The sequence below is a fragment of the Cyphomyrmex costatus genome, unplaced genomic scaffold (assembly GCF_001594065.2).
Source record: "Cyphomyrmex costatus isolate MS0001 unplaced genomic scaffold, Ccosl1.0 scaffold24, whole genome shotgun sequence".
NCBI lineage: Eukaryota > Metazoa > Arthropoda > Insecta > Hymenoptera > Formicidae > Cyphomyrmex > Cyphomyrmex costatus.
Genome location: NW_017276477.1, coordinates 229,210 through 248,766, shown reverse-complemented (window position 1 = coordinate 248,766; position 19,557 = coordinate 229,210). Strand labels below are relative to the sequence as shown.

At 31.1% G+C, this 19,557-nt stretch overlaps 3 protein-coding genes across 3 annotated transcripts; 1 reads left to right on the top strand and 2 right to left on the bottom strand.

The window, feature by feature from the left end:
* Nucleotides 1-1,751: 1,751 nt before the first annotated feature.
* On the bottom strand, nucleotides 1,752-2,784 carry LOC108774192 (uncharacterized). Its single transcript, XM_018540235.1, has 2 exons — nucleotides 2,737-2,784; nucleotides 1,752-2,033 (listed from the first exon to the last, which is right to left on the bottom strand). The coding sequence occupies exons 1-2, from the start codon at nucleotides 2,782-2,784 to the stop codon at nucleotides 1,794-1,796; spliced, it is 288 nt and encodes a 95-aa protein (XP_018395737.1). The 3' UTR covers nucleotides 1,752-1,793.
* A 7,967-nt stretch (nucleotides 2,785-10,751) lies between these two features.
* On the top strand, nucleotides 10,752-16,476 carry LOC108774235 (organic cation transporter protein). Its single transcript, XM_018540298.1, has 8 exons — nucleotides 10,752-10,940; nucleotides 11,739-12,080; nucleotides 12,218-12,465; nucleotides 13,224-13,498; nucleotides 14,159-14,513; nucleotides 15,439-15,680; nucleotides 15,831-16,006; nucleotides 16,177-16,476. The coding sequence occupies exons 1-8, from the start codon at nucleotides 10,806-10,808 to the stop codon at nucleotides 16,474-16,476; spliced, it is 2,073 nt and encodes a 690-aa protein (XP_018395800.1). The 5' UTR covers nucleotides 10,752-10,805.
* A 614-nt stretch (nucleotides 16,477-17,090) lies between these two features.
* On the bottom strand, nucleotides 17,091-18,220 carry MED31 (mediator complex subunit 31). Its single transcript, XM_018540303.1, has 3 exons — nucleotides 17,989-18,220; nucleotides 17,607-17,696; nucleotides 17,091-17,534 (listed from the first exon to the last, which is right to left on the bottom strand). Exons 1-3 carry the CDS (start codon nucleotides 18,053-18,055, stop codon nucleotides 17,221-17,223), a joined length of 471 nt encoding a protein of 156 aa, XP_018395805.1. The 5' UTR covers nucleotides 18,056-18,220; the 3' UTR covers nucleotides 17,091-17,220.
* Nucleotides 18,221-19,557: the final 1,337 nt, after the last annotated feature.

The following is a 19,557-nucleotide window of genomic DNA, read 5'->3' as shown; positions in this document are numbered from 1 at the left end:
AATAAAGAAGAACATAATATATATATATATACATAATAAATAATATTTGTATGAGTAAATGTTCAACGTTCGAATACCGTAAGCAGTATTTTAATACATGTCTCTCTAAATTAGTTCATTAAATTGTTGATACATTCAAAATCGTTGTTCTCGTCAATCATGGTAATTTGATTAAGAATAAATTTGACAATAGTTGAATATTACATGGTTGACTATAATAATTAAGTTATTATTAATTGTATTGTATATGGTGGGGAATAATTAGTACTGAAGAGAACTCGAACTGAGAGTCGAAATGTATATATACATGTGTTTTGCGTATAAAAACGAATTGATTTACATAATGAACATCCAGTGTCAGCTTATATTGGTTTTTTAAATATGAATTTTAGTCTATTAACTTTATTTTAAAAAGCCTCTCGCGCAAGGTCGACAGATTTACGGCTTCATTATGAATTTTTAATATTCGATATTATTGTAATGTAGGGTAGAGCGGGGCTTTTTCGTCCACATTTCTTGCGATAATGTTTGTATTTTTGAGCAGCACATGTTTATTATTAAGAGAGATTATTTACAATTTACAAAGATTGTACTTGTGTTCTTAAGCAATCATGATTGTATAATGTAATTATAAGCGTGTCATTGCAAAAAGATATTGTTTACTATTGTAAATTTTCGTATTACTTTAAAGTTTAATCTGACTGAATAGCCCTAATCTACCCTATATATTATATAAGATTAAAACTTTTTTTTTACTTTTTCAACAAAGTCGGTAAACCTTATTTTCTCATCCTTATGTAAATATTTTCTTAATGTATGTAATACTTTAATTGGAGTTAAAAATCTGTTTTATCGACATCGATTAAGTTCGGCCGTCTATCGAACATCGCTTTAAATCACTAACAAAAATACACACGCGCGCGCGTGTATATATTTGTTTGTATATATTATTTTTAAATTTGTTTCAATTTTTACTTCTCAAATATAAAATTTATCAGTCAATATAAATCTTAATAATAGCAATAAAAAATATAATTAGGAAAAAAGTTTTTTTACAATAAATGCATTAAAGTTAATATTTTCTGAATTTTGTTATTTCAGACACAAAGTTAGTAATATTGTAAAGAAATATTACAATTTTTCATGTAACATTTGAAATTATTTTGTTGAAGTAATTATTTAAAAACATGTTTTATATTTTGGCATAATTCTCAAGATGCAAATGTGTTGTCAAATACTGTCGAAGATTAAGCTATGAAAAATATTACATCTACAACTTAATTCTCGGCCTCTTTTACTAAGTTCTGTTTATAAGTTTATAAAATTATAAAAGAACAATATCAACCTAATCAAAGTAATCTTCTTCACTTCCCACACATTTTCATCATCTTTTAGGCAACTATCGGATTCCACTTCGGAAAAAAGATGATATGTTTGGAATCGGTCCATTCTGTGATGAAAAAAATTAAAATTACCATCACGAAATCTTTGGAACCACTTTTTACATTTTTGCCCAAAGCCGAGTAAATCATTTCTTGAATTTTTGCGGCAATTTTCTTCAACTGGAACGTTAAAGGAGGCAGTGTCTTAAATACTGCTTTTTTCGAATGACATAGTTTTCATTACTATCTTTCGAAGTTAAATTCGCAGCGACTTATTATATCTTATTTTAAAGCTTAAAGATGACGCTTTAAAATAACTGTATGGCGAGAAAGAAAGATTCAAATTTGAATAGGTGCTGTAATCGATTGAATACAGGAACCGAGAATTAAGTTTTAGATCTAATATTTATTTTAGAAAATATCAGGTACAATTAAATCATCATCTCCGTAGTCTTCATTGTACTCTTCAGCTCCGGGCGGCACGAAAATTCCGCCGAGTACACCCGAGAGATTTTCACCTAATCCCATCGCCGAAGCTACCCCAAAGACCAATCTCATCACCAACAGCCGCATAAAATTTACCACGTTGGTTTCTTTGCTCTGCAATGACAGCTGCGTCGTTTTTTTCGATCTGCTATTTGCATACCGAATCTGTGAATTACAAAATAATTTTCGAAAGTTGTCGTCAAAGTTGTCAAAGTGCAATTAAAAAGCTTTGAAAGAAAGTAAATTTACTCGAAAATGAATTACCTGAATTTTTTTAAGTAAACGATTATCCAAGGTACTTTTATACCACAAAATACTATTAAAAACATATTACGTATTGATTGTTTTTGATTTATTAATATTTGAGAATATTTTATAGAAATGGATTTAATCACAATTTTGGAAAAAAATATAAGCAGAGATCAAACCAATTAAATACTTAGAATAAGCACGTTAATTAGCCGATAATATTTCTAAGAAAAATAGAACTTTTAATGAATATAATTAATATATTCTTTATTGTAGATTTTCAATAAAATTTCATATTTAAAGATTTGATAAGAATAGTCATTAAAGAGGAAAAAAATATCCATATTAAGTAACAATATTTTACAATTTATTTTTTCTCCACTGGTGTATAAAATACTCAAGTACTCGTAAGTCCGTTACACGAGCAAAATCAATCGATCAAATCAGATCTACTTATGCGTTATCGAGTATAAACATTGTATAATGATAATTTATATATATATATATATATAAACACATTAATTGCTATTAGTGCGATATTCAGTAAACTAAACAATTCGAAGACAAATTGAATTAAAAAGAAGAAAACAAAAGAGAATTTGCAAAAATGTGTACTCACGCTCGTGCAGATGAGCAAAATTCCTAATAAAACTATTTGAGCTCTCATACTGCGCTACTCGGTGCTAATGACTTCCGATACTGAAGGAGCTGGTCAGCTCCGTGTGACAGCTCGATGGCGATCGACGTTTACCCAAGAAAACGACGTCGCGATATTTGCATACGTGCAATGCATCCGCGTGAGAAACAACCTATCGCGCCGCGTTCGTCGAACAGAACTGAGGAAAATCGAGCAGGCGCCGATCTTTCTCCACCACAAACACGCATCGTGTCTCGAGAAGAGAAGCGTGGTATAGGTATAGTCGAAACACAATTTACCCACTCCCCCAACCGGCCAAGCGAAATCGACGCGTCGTTAATATATACACCGACTACGAGATCGCAGAACCTGAGGTATTCTACGATAACGGTACATCACGAAAAAAAGGCATCCAGGCCAGTCTCGGACGGCTTCGCGCGTCGCGCGCCATAAGGTCGAACGCCAGTCATCGGACGCTTCAGCAGTCCCAGGCTCGCTTCGCGTCGTGATGTCCGACATGCGCGTTTATCGCTACATCACGTGTTTTCACGCTGGATCTAAGCAAATACCATTATCCAGCGCAATCATGACGAAATTTTAACAGCTAGATTGTTTAGCGGAATCGTAGAAAATGCTGTATTACTTAAATATAAATAAAGAGCTCTAAACCGCAAAATATAAGACAAGACGAAGGACATACAAAAGTCAATACAATTAGTTTTTCGTATGTAAAATTTTAAACCGATGAAAACCGATGTGAATATCCAATGGTCAAGCTGGATCTCGGGTAACTTCTATATAATAGCGTGTGAATTTGTATATTATGTATATATAGATTTTTAATTGTTCACCGAATTTTTCAGACTTGAAACGCAACACTAATAAACTATCGCAGTAATATCACGAGTTAAATTGACTAATAATTTAATGATTTTTGATACTCTCTTCGCGCATCTTAGATCGATCTTAATAATGTTAAATGACATATTAAAAAGCAAAATTAATTGTTTATAGATTTTAATAGGTCATTTAACATTATCAAGATCAACATAAGATACGCACAAAACGGCGCGCAATTAAAAATCTACATACGTAGTATATAAATTCATACGTAATTATATAGAAACACCCGAGGTCCAGTTTGATCGTTACGGACATAATACAAATAAAATTTGTAACAATAAAATTAATAAAAACATAAATTTATTAATTTAATTTTATTGTTATATATTTGTATTAAAAACTTAAAATTTCATAAGAAACTAATTTTATTGACTCTTATATGTCTTTTACCTTGTCTTACATTTTGAAAATTATTTGCAGAAGTATTACTATTTTAATTCTATTATTAATAACAAGAACATAGCAAAATTTGGTTGCTGTTTTTTAGTTAAACCTGAAGAAAAATTGAATGTACATAAAATAATATGGATGAGATAGAAACTAAAATTCGAACAAATTTTGTAGATTTTTTAATATAGTAAATTAATTTATATTCAATAAAATATCAATGTTTGAATTTGTATGATAATCTTTACGAAATATTAACAGTTAATATATTCTCACGATTAATCTGTATCTATAATCTTTCGACTATTATCAACCCTGTGCTATTGGCCTGCTTCTTATGCGGGAAAATGATGCGTGGTAGATCTGTAGGAGTTGTATGCTGTTAGAAAACGTACGAGAAATTAGCCTGAATTGTAAGCGCCGATGAAATCTGGCACGGATCGTTAACTGGCGCATCATCCATTCGTGCCGTATATTACGCGATGTGTTACGAAATTTTTTTGCCCGTCGTAACCTCGTCGTTCTCGTGGTTATCTTAGATATTTATACTTGAAAACAACCACTTTTAAACTACTAGTGCATGTTGAAGATATGGTCTACTATTAACAGTCTAATTCTAACAATTAGTGAATTTTTTTATTTCAGTTTTTTCTTTTTTCTACTCACTAAGTAAGTGATTATTAGAAAATTTGCGTCAAATAAAATTAAAAAATGGAAAAAATGTAAAAGAGAGCGTTTAATACAAAAGAAATCTAGAATCACCGAACATAGAAATCATATTCGATGTAACATAATCACACGTTCAGTCATAACTGACCATGGTACTGCAAGAGGATCATGAGTTTGACTGGGAGAACATTATAATTTTGGATAAAGAACCTCGGTATAGAAAGAGATTGGTTTTGGAAATGTTGTTCATCAGGAAATAGACGAATGATCTTAATTCACAAACAAACATGGAAAGACTTCTCAAAATCTACTTTCCGATTATTGATATAAGCTATAAATATTGACTTGTTTTGGATTCCAATCAGTCAATATCATTTTTTCATTAGAAACAGTCTTTCTATCTTTTTTGGTTGCTTTCTTATTTCTTTTCGATCATAAACGGTATAACTTTAAAGTTTATTTTAAAAAACTAAAGTTAAAGTATTTTACGTTTTAAGATAAATATGATGATAATTAGTTGACAGGTCAAGAATTAGTTTTCGATTAAATAATTTGTTGTTTAATTGTTTGTGATATGGTTGTTGTAGAGCTTGCATCCTTTAATGTAATTTAAATTTTTTATGATGTTTTTCCATAATTTATCTCTGATAATTTTTTAGTCATAATTTATTTTTTTTTTTCTGTGTATTTCCAATATTGAGGTTCTTTCAATAAAGTAAAGGTTGCTCACTATGACTAATTAGTCTTCATGTATATATTATATTTATTATATAATAGTAATTTTTATATTACTACTGAGTAGTAATACTATGTCCTATGAAGAGGACTCAAAAATGAGTCGAAATATGTAAGCGCATTAATTTAATAAACAGATATGTGTTGTGTTACAATTATAATATTCTATTTCGTGCCACAATTACCGTGCTTGACTCTTATTTGCGCTTTTTTAACTTAAGAAGGTTGTAAGGAGAACAATATGTTAAGAATTACTTGAAAGTTTGAACATAGCTTTATCTACTAAGTGTGCTTAGTATGTTTCATGTAAATTTTTTCAGACACTGACCAGCGCATTTTTCTGTAAATTAATACGAAACAGAAACGTGTTTAGTAATTTCAATATAAATTATAACAAAAAGATACCAATCCATCAATCGCGTCAAATAGTTACGTTAAATCGGGAAGATTCAAAATGTGAGACTTCACTTTCTACTGCATAATATATGTCATAGCCTTTTCGAGAAATTCGCCTTTTCGCGAAAAGGTTAACCTTTATGTAAAATGACGCCTTTTTGCGAAATCAACGATCGTTCCTCAATTAGACTGAACCACTTTAAACTTTTCGCGAAAAGGCTAAATCACATTAGTCATATTGATTAACGATACACGTTCTGCAAAAGGCTAACTAAACGTCTAGCCCTTTTGCGTAAAACCTATAGATTTTAGGCTTTACGCAAAAAAAAACTAGATGTTTCGTTATAGTCTTTTTGCAAAAAGTATACTATTATAACAAATCTAGGGTAATTGTGCACTTTAGGTAACCCAGTTCCGATGACCTTGACATATGTTATCAAGGTCATGACTCTGAGTGACCTCGGACATATTTTACTTGGCGGTCAACCTTCGTTAAAAAGTTACTTAAGTACATTAACCAATAAGGCTGATGTGAATTAGCCTTTTGGCGAATTGCCTAAAGTGCATCAGTCTAATTGAGGAATGATCGTTGATTTCTCAAAAAATCGCCGTTTTGCATGAAGGCTAACCTTTTCGCGAAAAGTTTGCATCTTCAGTAACATTCCTAATTTCTTTAATTATTTTATAAATATTAATTATATTGAATATCTTATACAGTTGCTTATATTTATATGACAGTTATAGTTAAGGTGCTGCCGCACATCCTACCTTAATTCTGTAACAGCAACCATAAGACGTACCGTAAGAATAAACCAATCACAGTCGAGAATTCTTTTAAACTCTTAATTCTGATTGGCTGATTCTTACGATATGTCTTACGGTTACTGTTACGGAAGGTGTGTGCGGGCTCCCTTATGCCTTACTTTACCATCAATGAAATGAACACATTCGTGTATTGTCACATTTCTGGTCTTTATGCCGAAATGAGCACCGAATATATAGTTGATAAATAACGACTCTTCATCGATTGAAGAAAAACTTAAAAGTCGTTCTTATTCACTTCGATAACATCAAGTCATATGTATCCGGTGCATATGGTGTGGAGTTGCCAGAAACGTACGACACAATCAAATGATCATTGATTGTATCCAATACAATAATTATATGTGGCGTTTATGTTGCGATTTCAAAGTCGTATCTTTTTTGATCAGCATGCAGGGAGGATGTGTTAAACATGAGTGCTTTCTCTGGGATTCACGATATCGCGGCAAGCAATATAAAAGACATGATTGGGAACCACGTAAAATATTCGAAATTAGCCTTAAGAATATCAACTAATTTTTGTACCGACCGTAAATTGTCAAACAAACAAGGAAAGAATTACCGCCTATAACGGTCAAAGCTGGATCAAAGTGCTAATAATAAGTATGTGTGAATTTTTATATGCTACATATGTAGTCCCTCCATAATTGCGCGCTGAAACATTCAGACATATAACGTATAAATACTACAGTAGCATTATAATATCACCGATAAATACTTGATTAATTCCAAATTAAATATAAAGATGATAATTTAATTAATACTTGATTTATAAATACTTAAGAATATCATCCGAGAACCACTTGTCCTCCGGCAGAAAGAATTCTAATTCCTTTGCTTCACAGGAAACTCGGCATTGTAAAGAACTTTATCAAAGCGTTAGAATTAATGGAGAGGCCTTTAAATATCTGACCGAAATTTTCAAAGGACTTAATTCAATGAAAATCAAAGAAGGTAGAAATCTGTGCGTTAATTGCCTTTTATCATATTAAGGATTTCCTTGTTTCTTAGGCATATTAAATGACCCTAATATTGAGCGATTGGAGAGGAACGAGATATTAGAAGAGAAGCTCAGTAGAAATGAGTTAATTGCGTGACGAGCAATCAAAGATGTTATCGTGAACGTGTTGGGAAAACTTCGAACGAATGTCCATGAATTGGTTGACACTATGATGAAAGCTGTCGAATGTAATGGTATCCACATGTCGTTGAAAATTCATATTCATCATCACCTTTAATATTTTCTATGTCAGGTGCCAATCGAATCGGACGAACAAGGTGAATGCTTTCACCAAGTAACGTTGTCTTTAGAAGAGCGCTACAAGGGAAAAAAGCTTGACGCCATGATTGATTTAAACTGGCTTTTGGATGAGAGTGACAGCAACACGTCTGCATAAAAGAATCAATTTTTAAAAAATATATTTTCTTTTTAACTTGTTTTTCAATAAAAAAAAATTCATTATTGCAAAATTGGTCGTTTTAAGTCAATCAAGTCATTACTTTTTATAAAGTATATCTTATTGCTAGTAAAACTTTCTGAGGAACACAATGACACTGCTCCGAGCTCTCTTTTCCCTTATTTTTACATTTTTTGGTAATTTTTACAGCCAAAAATTGGCCAACTTCAAATGTCAAATAAAACTCAGACTCAATGAAGCAAAATAGCGTATATAGTGTACTGTTTTGGACGTCTTCTATCACAATCAATTTTCGAAATCACACTTCAACAATTTTTTTTGTTGCATTGTGTAATGTATATATTAGATATCTTGTGAATTTTGTCTTACACACACACACACACACACACGCACGCGCGCTATTCTAATTATGTATTGTTTTATCTTTAATCGATGTAACGACGTTAAGTTTTTGCGCCAACAAAATAAGTAATAAGCGATTATGATACATGGCTTTATTAATAATTGAATCAAATAAAGAGCTGTCCGTAAATGGCAAAATGCATGACCTAATGTCGATATTAATTGTGCGTAAAATTGACTGGTGATAATGATGATGGCGAAGAAAGAGAGAAATAGAATTTCCTTTGAATTCGATCATTGATCAGTCTTAGCGACAAGTCATCCGATGAAAGACAGGATGTGACTGAGACCGGATGTAACGAGTTCGGCATACGTAAACAGTTCCAGAAGGAAACACTTTGGTTATTATCATTGTCATGCTGCAATGATTTACGCCTTGTTAGCATCAAAATATTGTTTATAGTATAACGCACTTTCAAAATCAACTGTTAAAACAAAAACATTGTAATAGGTTATAGTCACTAAACGTTCGTAAAGAGGAAGTTTGCTCTTTTTGCAACAATCGAGAATCGTTTACAATGTAATTTTAATTCTGCATTTGCAATTTTCGGTCATCTATTATCTTAGGATATAAAAAAATATTAAATTTTATATATGTGTGGGCATGTGTGTGTATGTGTATATACGTTTATAAAGTATACTTTTTCATGGAATTAACTTTGAAGTAAATGGTTGTTAAAAAAGATACATCTAATCAAACTTATTCTAAAGAGATATTGTAGATAGAGATAAGATCATTACGTAATCGTAGAGGATATTAGTGTGTGTAATTATGATACAATCAATATATATTTAACAAAAAATGGAAGTTGATATTCATTGATATGTCTTGTTATTATGACTGAACGTACGCTACGTATATGTAGGTATGTATGTACCTACTATGTACGTAAACAGTAGTGAAGCGTTTGTAGAATTCATAGAGGCTGCGTTCTTTTAGGCATCGGATACAACAGTTCTTGCAGTAATTCGTTCTTTTGATAATGAATACGCGGTAGATACGCTAATGATTAGAATTAGCTGTGCAGCCGGCTACGTATCTGCGTGATCGTATAAAAAACGCACACCGGCAAATCCGATGCGCAGCAGCTACTAAATCCGATACGGACTAAAAGAACGCATCCAGATTCAGCTGGGACATTATCTGACTCGAACAATAACTTTTTCTCTCCCCCTCTCCCTCCCTCTCTCTCTTTCTCTCTCTCTCTCAGAATATATGTATATGGTACATGCTGCATTACGGAATTAACGCATATTTTCCATATACATTCCATAGAATAAATAATTATTTGAGAAACTGGTTCATGCTAAAATTCATATTGTTAGCACGTGCGCGCGTGCTTATAACATTTTTACGTTATTGAGTCTTCAATTTCAATTGACCGCGTAAATCGGCGAATAGAAATTTACCGCGCAATCATTTGCAATTATCGCAAACGCGTTATCATCCGATGTCTTCCATCTGACACAGCTCGGAAATTGAAAAATCAGTAATCCGTTATCGCTTTCCTTACTTGCTTGCTCTTTCTCCCTCACACTTCTCTCTCTCTCTCTCTCTCTCTCTCTCTCTCTCTCTCTCTCTCTCTCTCTCTCTCTATTTTGATCATATTTTATATTAAGTACAATTTATGCAATTTAAAATAGTATAATAATAGCTAGAGACGGTTAAAGAAATCATTGGATAGCAATAGTTAAGCCAGTCGTCAAATATTGATCGTTATTGGCAGAAAGATCATTTGACTTCATATACATATATTACATACATTAATGTACATACATATCGTCAGGTATTGTGAAACAATAGACTGTACTCTTCGTCCTCCTCTGATTTAACCACCATTCAGTTTTCTTCTTCACGCCTCGCATCCTGCAAGAGAGATGGCTCCTGACCAATCCTCTGTCTGTCAGTGCACGCTTTACCTTCGTGTATGGCACTTTGTTTGAACTTCGTGTCGTATTCCGTTTGACGACGCTCTGTTTTATAGAAACAAATAATTCGGTAAATTACTTACTCCCAAATTTTCAAAACTTAAGTAATAATTCTTAAATGATTTTTCTGATATAAATTATTAACTTTACATGCTATATATTATATAAAACACTTTAATTTCTCCAATATGTCACAAATAGAAAATAGGACGAATATTTAATATAAACGAGAGGGCTAACTTTTCTTTTAAAATCGTTTATTTTGAATCTTTGTAAAGGGATAAATAAATGTGATCATAAGAAATTTTAAACTGCAATTCGTGTCGCACTTTTGATAAGGAAAATTTCGGTCGTTGGCTTATCAAGGGTTGATGTGGAGAGATATTCACGATGAATGCGGAGGAAGCTAAAGTGGGCTGCTTTCAAATGGTGTTAGTGTTGCTACTCGGAATAAACTATGTCATCGTTGCCATGAGTCACGCGTTGCCAGTTTTTTATAATTACACACCAAAATTTTATTGTCAGGTAAGATGTGAGTATAAAAGGAGCTCAAAAGAAATTGTAAAAATTTTTATTCTAACAATAGATAACCTATTATTTTAATTCAGTGACATGAAGTATATACATAGGTCAATAAAAAAAAAATTGAAAAAAGTCTATAAAATTTGAATATTTAATCTGACTTCTACCTCTTTCAAAATAGTTTTCTTCTACATTTACAGAGTGACCCCATGTTTCCGAAGAAAACTTTATCTCAAATCATTTTAAATGTCCTTAACTGTACTGAAAAGTCGCCTCTCGAGTTTCAATTTTATTTTAGAAAAATTCCGCATGGCAGAAGTGATACCTCTAAATCGCTCTAAAAAATGAGGGAAATTACTTTGAAGAAGATACAAAGACCAGATTATTAGATAAATAAATTTTTATGGGTTTATTCCGGTTTGTTTTGGATTAATTTATGTACATGAATTTTAATTTGAATACAAATAAGTGAAGAAACTGGCTATATTCGATCAAAACAGATTTTTGTGCCTAATAATATTCTTGCGTGAATGTACAATTTGCAGTTCACATAAAATTGCTAATTAAATATTTCTTGGTAGATTTTCATTCAACCTCACGAACTTATAAAACTCTTAATACAGTACGTAGCAAAAATTTTAAATCTATTTAGAACTTATTTTTTGTTCTTAATTATTATACCAGTTTCATATCTAAACATAAATTGTTAAGAAAAAAATATATAAAAATTTAAGAAATAGTTTCTTATTTCTTCTTTAGAATGCAATAATTTGATATTATAAACAAATTTGTTTTGCATAGATAAAAGATTCAACGAATAAAAGTTATGGTTGTCAAATTGTGGACAATTCATCGATTGTTGCCAATTTAACTTTTGCATCGCCAGAAGCGCCAGCATTTATGTCCTGTTTCGGCGAATATCACTTCGAGACGGAGTTTATGGAGAACAGTGTAGTCACCGAATGGGGTTTAGTATGCGAGAAACGATATCTATCTTTTCTTGGACTAATCGTTTATTACATAGGGGTTCTTCTGGGTGCATGGATCTCCGGAATTTTAATTGATCGTATTGGTAGACTTCCGGTTCAAGCGATATGTCTTTATATGCAAGGCACAATGGCGGTCGCACTCTATATTGTGCAGGTAAAAGCCTCTTATCACGATAGCAAAAATAGCATAAGTTGATACTTCAATCGTTACATAATATTTTTGGAAAAATAACAAAATTTCATTGAAAGATGAGAAAATTAAATTTAAGAGAGTAAAATTTGCAACTTTAGAGCTATCCTGCGTTTCTGGTGTTACGTAGTCTTCAAGGAGTATTCGTTCAGAGCTTGCAGAATTCTACATATATTCTATCCCTAGAACTATTTCCAGCGCGATATCGCACTTTCGTCGCATTGATTATGCAGATTTTCTGGTCGATGGGTCTCGTACTGCTTGCAGTACTTAGTTACGTAATTCCTGATTGGCGAATTTTGCAATTGGCTGTTTCTGTTCCCACCGCGATCACCGTGCTGTATATTTGGTAAGGAAAAAAAAAAGGAATAGGAAAACAATCCACAATTAACACAAAAAAACAGAAAAATCTTCGAGATATTTTAAAATCTTTAAAATGTTATATGTATATATGTGTTAATAATAAAAAATCAAGTTTTTTTTAAGACTCCTTTAAATCATATAATAAGACTATGCACAATTTAACGAGGCAATTAGAAGTTAGCGCTGAAACGAATATTGCGCAGTATAATAATATTTCAGTCAAAATATTAAAACAATGAAAGTTAATAGAACGTTTTTCTGTTTAAGTTTGAACTATTATTTTCTAACTTTATATAAACATTTAATTCATGTTCTAACACGTTATAATTTTCTCTCTAGACAACAGCGTTTGAGATTTGCAATTTACTACCACCAGCCATGTAACTGTTGGACATAATATTGAAGATTTTATATCTCACAATGTTGCTACTAAAAATGCATACTGGACTATGGTTTGCGACTCATAATTTAACGTTATAGCGGTAAAATGAAGTATTGCTGAAGATATAATAGTTCAAACTTAAGCAGAAACGTTTTATTAACTTTCATTGTTTTAATATTTTGACTGAAATTTGTATATTATTATATTGCGCAATATTCATTCCAGCGCTAACTCCTAATACCCTCGTTAAATTGTACATTGTACAATTGTAAATTGTACTTATTATATTTGTGATTTGTAACATTAAATAAATATATGTATGTAAAAGCATCTTTTCTTTCACATTATATCATATATAACAGGATTATACCGGAATCGCCGAGATGGCTACTGGCTAAGGCAAAATCAACTGAAGCTGATATGGCGCTCGAAAGAATCGCAATATATAACAACTTTTGTATTGGATTACGAACAAAGAACGTTTTTATGCATGAAGCATGCTCGATGCCGATAAAATCGCAGAGAAAGTCACGTGTCACCAGCGTCAAATTTGAGGAAACAAGAATTGACGAAGATCAGGAAGAAGAAACTATAAATTTGTTAAACAAGTCAGAACAAACTGAACAAAGAATTATAGGTACAAATAATAAACATATCGTATGTACGCGTGCGTGTATGTATACATATATCATATATATGTACTGGATGAGTCTGATAAAAAGTTCATTTTTCTTGAAAACGATTAGAGATAGGGGAAGACATTTATTATAAAAATTGTAAGATAATTAGAAGGACATACTTTGATAACTTTGTGTAACCTTAAATGTTCTTGGTTTTTTATATTACCAATAACGAAATTTTTTTTAAGAGGCTAAAATTATTTTAGCCTCTTAAGCGTTCAGTTAGTTATCATTATACAGACATAAAAAATTGCAACATAGTTACCACATTGTTATAAAAAATAACTGTAAAATTAACTCTTCCATTCCCTGGAAAAAACTATGAACAATATCGGTATTTGATCTTTCTCTATATTGTGTAGCATAAATAAAGATGTTCTAAAGTTTTAATAACACAGCAGCAAATTGAAGGCTCAATAAATTTTTACACAAAGTTTATCGATCTTTGAACTGTTATTGAACAATATGGAAAAAGGTTAAATGCTGATATTGTTCATAGCTTTTTCTTCAATATATAGAATTAATGTTTAATCGCTCGATGATTGACAAAGTAAATTCAATTATATATATATGTATATATATAATTGAATGTTTGAATATTAAAAAATTTATTTTAGGAAGAACTCCAGAAATCAATTCGATCAACTTGAAAAACAAATTTTCCAACATAGAATTATGCCAAGAGACGTCAAGTTCAGCGGAAAATTTTAATAAGCAGTATTCGCCTTCCAATTCAAAATACGATCGAGAGTCAAAGATGATTACACAATTGAAATGCGATCAAAAGATTTCTCTGAAAGGCACAGAGGAAGTAATATCGCATAGAATAAAAAAAGGAAAAATGAGCAAAAATGAAGAGAAAACGGAAGATAATGTTGCAAATCAAATTGCGAACAAGATAAACTCAACGTTCAAAAATACAATTGAATCGCCAATAATAAGAAAATATGGTGCTATAATGATTTATCAATGGTAAAATATAAAAAAAATAAACTTTGCATTTCTGTTTATTTTCATTCTTCGAATGAATTAATATAAAGTTTTACAACATAAAGATAGAATAAAAGGCAAATACGAGAGACGGTTATAATCACATACCATATAATTACGCTGATTTCGGATGATTCAGGGAAATCGTTGCGAAAATTAGCATCGATTATTGGTGTAAGCGAGCCAATAATGAGTCGAATTGCCGAGGAGGACCTTCGAAACAAATCGTACACATTAAAGATGAGTCATTTGATTCAAAATTGGCTCTCAGACAATGTCGATAAGTTTTGGTTCCAGTAATTCTGGTCTCCCAATAGCCCAGATTTAAATCCTTTGGACTACTACGTATGGAGCGTAGTTGAAAGGGTCACTAACAAGTCTCTCGGCATTCTAATGTGACGTCATTAAGGACCGCTATTGGAGGCAGCATTCGTTGGCATGGATTACATTACAATATGCGTGCGAACGCTTCAGACCGAGAATAGAAGCTATCATTTAGGCTAATGGGGGATATATCGAATAACTATGCCCCTACATAAAAGGATTTTTAATATTTAATTTTTCATTAAAAACATTTTGTTTAAAGAAATTCGGTTTGTCCGGATTTTGGTGACGCACTTTTGATGAGGACTTTCTTGCCTATGCATCTGATGAAGTCTCAAATTAGGAATCGGAACATGTTATGTATACACATTTAATTTATTGAATTATAGTCTAATTTCTAATTTTATATTGTAATTTTTTCAGTTATAAGTTCTGTTAATTATATGTAATTATAACCGTCTCTCGTATTTGCCCTTTATTCTATCTTTATTGTTGTTTATCGAGAGTTTATTTAGTATTAATTTATTTATAAAGTTTTTAATATTTTAAAAATTATGAGACTCTCTTTATGATTTCATTTAAGGTGGACGTCTACAATAGCGTGCAACATACTTGATGATCTAGCACCGACTTTTCCAATTAACAGGCACATCACGTTCGTCCTGAGTGTAGCTCTCGAAATGGCAACGAATATATTTGTATATTTTGTACTATCTAAATACGGTAGACGACTGCCAATATGCACATATCAATTTCTTAATGGCATTGTTTGTATTTTAATTGCGGCTTTCTTTATTTTAATCACCGCTAATGCACCGTGGACCGGTACATAATATAAGATAAAAGAAATAAAACTTTTTTTGTTGTAACACATTTACAATCATAATGTTTTAGTAAATTTTACTAAACTTTAGAGCATTGTAGATGTTTTTGTTTTTATGCATTGAACATATATGATTTTTATTTTTATTTCAGACATTGTAAAGACGACAATGTTGCTGTTTGGTAAAATAACTGTCACGAGTACCCTTTTTATTGTTTACTTGTATACTGTTGAAATATTTCCAACAGTGATACGAGGTCGATGCTTAGGTTTATGTGTGATGTCCGCAAAAATCGGCAGCCTAAGTATATTGCATTTACTTTTATTAGTACGTATTCATTTTTCTTGTTTAAAAAATTTTCTCTTTATATTGAGAGTTTCTTTAAAGTGTGATATTTTTCAATTTGTACTATTCTCCGGCAAATCAAGAATTGCCAAAAATTAGCTAATCAATAATTATATAGTCATTAGAAATGCAAATAACTTTTTTTTTATTAGAAACATGTATCACTTTCGATATCGTTACTGATAGTTGGAATGTTATGCCTCGTCTCTGGTGTATTGGCTCTAATTTTACCAGAGACACTGAACAAAATTTTACCTGATCAAGTGACGGATATGGAGAATATAATCGGCGAAAATAATTGCCAGAGTGATGATATTAATATAGAAAATGATGTGAAGGAAGAAAATTTAACAGAGAGACAAATTTTAAGAGAGAAACTCTTTTCAGAGAATTGGGTAGATGCTGGCAATGGAATTTTGGTGAATTTTACGGAAAATAAAAATACCGAATAATTTACTAAATAACTTTGTACTAAAATTATTGTATTTAATGGACACCTTTGATCCACTTTAGTCTTACGAGATCCTCACGTAAACTATTCATTTAAAAAACATTTAATAAACATTAAGGGCTTCTAGGAAACAACAATTGTCAAGCCAATCATATTCATACGAAATTCTCATAATTTTTGAGCTATGTTCAGATTTCTATCAGAGACCCAATTAGATATCACTCCATCTTTGTTTATTAAACGTTAAACAAGGATAATATGGCATCCAGGGAGCACCCAGAGATCCAAACACACTCATATTTATCAAATATTAGTTATCCGAGAAAATTCAGATAAATCAGAGATAAATAAATCAATTTTTATTAATTTTAAACTGATTCAGTATGCTGACCACAAAGAATGTATTCTCACGGTACATATATAAAGATGTAATACTATTATTAAGTACATTTAGATATACCTACATATAACAATTGTAATGTAGTAAGACTGATTAAGAAAAAAATTAATTGTCTCTTGACGCAAAATTTTTTTGATTTCTTTAATAAATAATATATTCTCATATTTATACATGTGAAAAGATTATGATTCAATATAAAAATGTGAGAAGTTGTGAATTATCACAGTCAAGTAACAATCTATGAATTAATTTCTGTAAAAACATTACTTATGTTGGAAACAACATCAAATGTAGAAGCTGCAATATATAGGGATAAATATAAAGGATCAATATAAAATTATAACTTTAGGGAACTTTAGGTTGAACAATACCATTGTTTTGAGAATTAGTATGCTGTGTTTGTTCAGCAGCTGTTTGTAAAAGTCTTGTCCGACGTCTTGTGTAATGCTGCCATAGCAGAATCTGCTGATCATCAATAAATTTTGTACACTGAGAATTCACAACTTCTCTTCTAAAGTGCTCATACTGTAATAAATCCAAGAAATACAAACACATAGGATACTTTAAATACTTTGCATACTCTGGTTCTTTCCAGTACAATAGATATTTGAGGTAATTAATAAATGTTGCATCTTTGAAGTAGCCGCGCTGTGCTAAAACTAAAAATATGTTTATCAGAAATAAAATGAATTCTTTTAAAACTAAAGAATGCAAAAATTATTCTTACTTACAATTTAAATAATTTGGATTGGCAAGACATTGTACAAATTCTAACTCAACCTGAAATCGTACTTTTTGTTGATCATCTGTCTCCGGAGCCCCTAAAATATAAAATTTTATGTTAATATAAATTTCTATAAGATACAAGCGAAATAAAATCAAATGAAAAAATTATCAATTAATAGTGATACATATTTAAAATTGGTTATTATGTATAATCGGTGAGAGTTATTATATAACTCAAGTTAAAAATATGTTAAAATAAAAATATTTAACGTACTTCAAATAATATTTAAACATTTGTTTAAGTCGCAATATATTAAAAACTACAGCTGTATAATTTTAAAAAGATAGGTTAGAATAGAATTGCTAAACACAATTAGAATAGTGTACCGTTCATTCCAATAAAAGATGGTTTTCTGCCTTTCATGAGCCCTGGCGGATCATCCAATCGGTTCATAGTACATTAATTTCTGTTGAATATTTGATCGTTGTTACACAAATGTACGTATAGAAAGAACACCAAATTGTACTAAACTTAAGATCAATAACGAAATAAAGTCATCATATTGAAATACTGAATTGCACACTGAAATTTCCTCTTGGAAACAAATTCGTCAACCTACCGATCGCAGCGCCAGTTCAATTTAAGGAACTAAATGTACAAACGACGATAACAATCGCTTGTACAGTCAGGAACCAAAAGGTTGCAACACTTTTTTTTCAATAGATTTCGGAATGCAACCGACTCACTGAGCGATTGTAGTTTATATTTATGGATTCATAAGTAACAATTAATCTTTCAGTGAGTAGACTACATTCCGAAATCCATAAAAAAGTGTCGAATATATAAACAAAGAATCATTAAAACAGCAGTAAAGCAGAAAAAGCGTATTCGATTTACTGACTTGACCCGACTCCGAATCAACGGTCTGTTCTATTTAGCTGCAAAGGAAGAGCTAAATCGTGCAAGAAATGCAGTTAAAAAGAAAAGAGATATTAGATGCATTCAGAAGCACGACCGCTCACCACTAAGCGCTCAATGAGCTTTTTTATCTGATTGGCATATTTCATTAGATCTAAAAATATAAACCAAACAGGTACATACAAGAGCTCAATGAGCGGTCGTGCTTCTGAATGCATCCATTGACTCGGAGTAGAATCTAGTCAGTAAATCGAATACACTAAAAAAATGGATATATGAGCAATCGATAAAAAAGAAAACTGTTTCTTGATAGATTTTAATTATATCAACGGCTGGTATCACGATGTAATAAGGTGAAGCAATACGCATAATAGCAGAAGGCCGAGATCTCGATAAATCAGAGAATGATTACAGTTTCATTATAAAATAATTGTTTCTACAGTAATTATTAAAAATAATGAGGTACATTTATAATTATCGTGATTGCAGTAATCATAAATACATGCATATTTACAACTTGTTTTATACATATATTTATAAAACAATAGTGAAATTACATAACGATGAATACAGGATAATAAAATTTAAAAAAAATTTGTGTCAATAATAATGAGTTATCAGCCTATAATTTCTCTGTCAAGCTGTCAAAAATTTAATTTATAGTTACAGTACGCAGTGTATACAGTAATCATGTTTAATTATATCTGTAGTATGTATCTTCATATGTCATAAATGTGGAAATGTTCGTATAGTTGCATGTAGTAGTACCTTGAAAAGGCGGTAAGTAATAACCGATTGTCTAGTTGATTCTAGATTTCTAGTTGATAATCAGCCAAGCGCGCAAGTTTCTTTCTCGTTTGAGTGTATCTCAAAAGTAATTTTTCTGTCTTATTATAACACAATCATTTTAATATCTATTTGTCATAAATTTCTAATTTAATTTTTACCACATAACTTAACTATTAATTAAAGACACTATTACAATTTTAATATTAAACAGCGATGTGATATTAGTAATTTCAATTTTTTCATTTTTG

Excerpts from the sequence above, each read along its gene's own strand:
- MED31 (XM_018540303.1), bottom strand. The coding sequence starts at position 18,055 with ATGAACCGATTGGATGATCCGCCAGGGCTCATGAAAGGCAGAAAACCA. Across the intron at positions 17,697-17,988 it reads ATCTTTTATTGGAATGAACG|GGGCTCCGGAGACAGATGAT; the intron begins GTACACTATTCT and ends TTTATATTTTAG. Across the intron at positions 17,535-17,606 it reads CAATCCAAATTATTTAAATT|TTTTAGCACAGCGCGGCTAC; the intron begins GTAAGTAAGAAT and ends ACATATTTTTAG.
- LOC108774235 (XM_018540298.1), top strand. The coding sequence starts at position 10,806 with ATGAATGCGGAGGAAGCTAAAGTGGGCTGCTTTCAAATGGTGTTAGTG. Across the intron at positions 10,941-11,738 it reads CACCAAAATTTTATTGTCAG|ATAAAAGATTCAACGAATAA; the intron begins GTAAGATGTGAG and ends TGTTTTGCATAG. Across the intron at positions 15,681-15,830 it reads CGCTAATGCACCGTGGACCG|ACATTGTAAAGACGACAATG; the intron begins GTACATAATATA and ends TTTTTATTTCAG.
- LOC108774192 (XM_018540235.1), bottom strand. The coding sequence starts at position 2,784 with ATGAGAGCTCAAATAGTTTTATTAGGAATTTTGCTCATCTGCACGAGC. Across the intron at positions 2,034-2,736 it reads TTTTGCTCATCTGCACGAGC|ATTCGGTATGCAAATAGCAG; the intron begins GTGAGTACACAT and ends TGTAATTCACAG.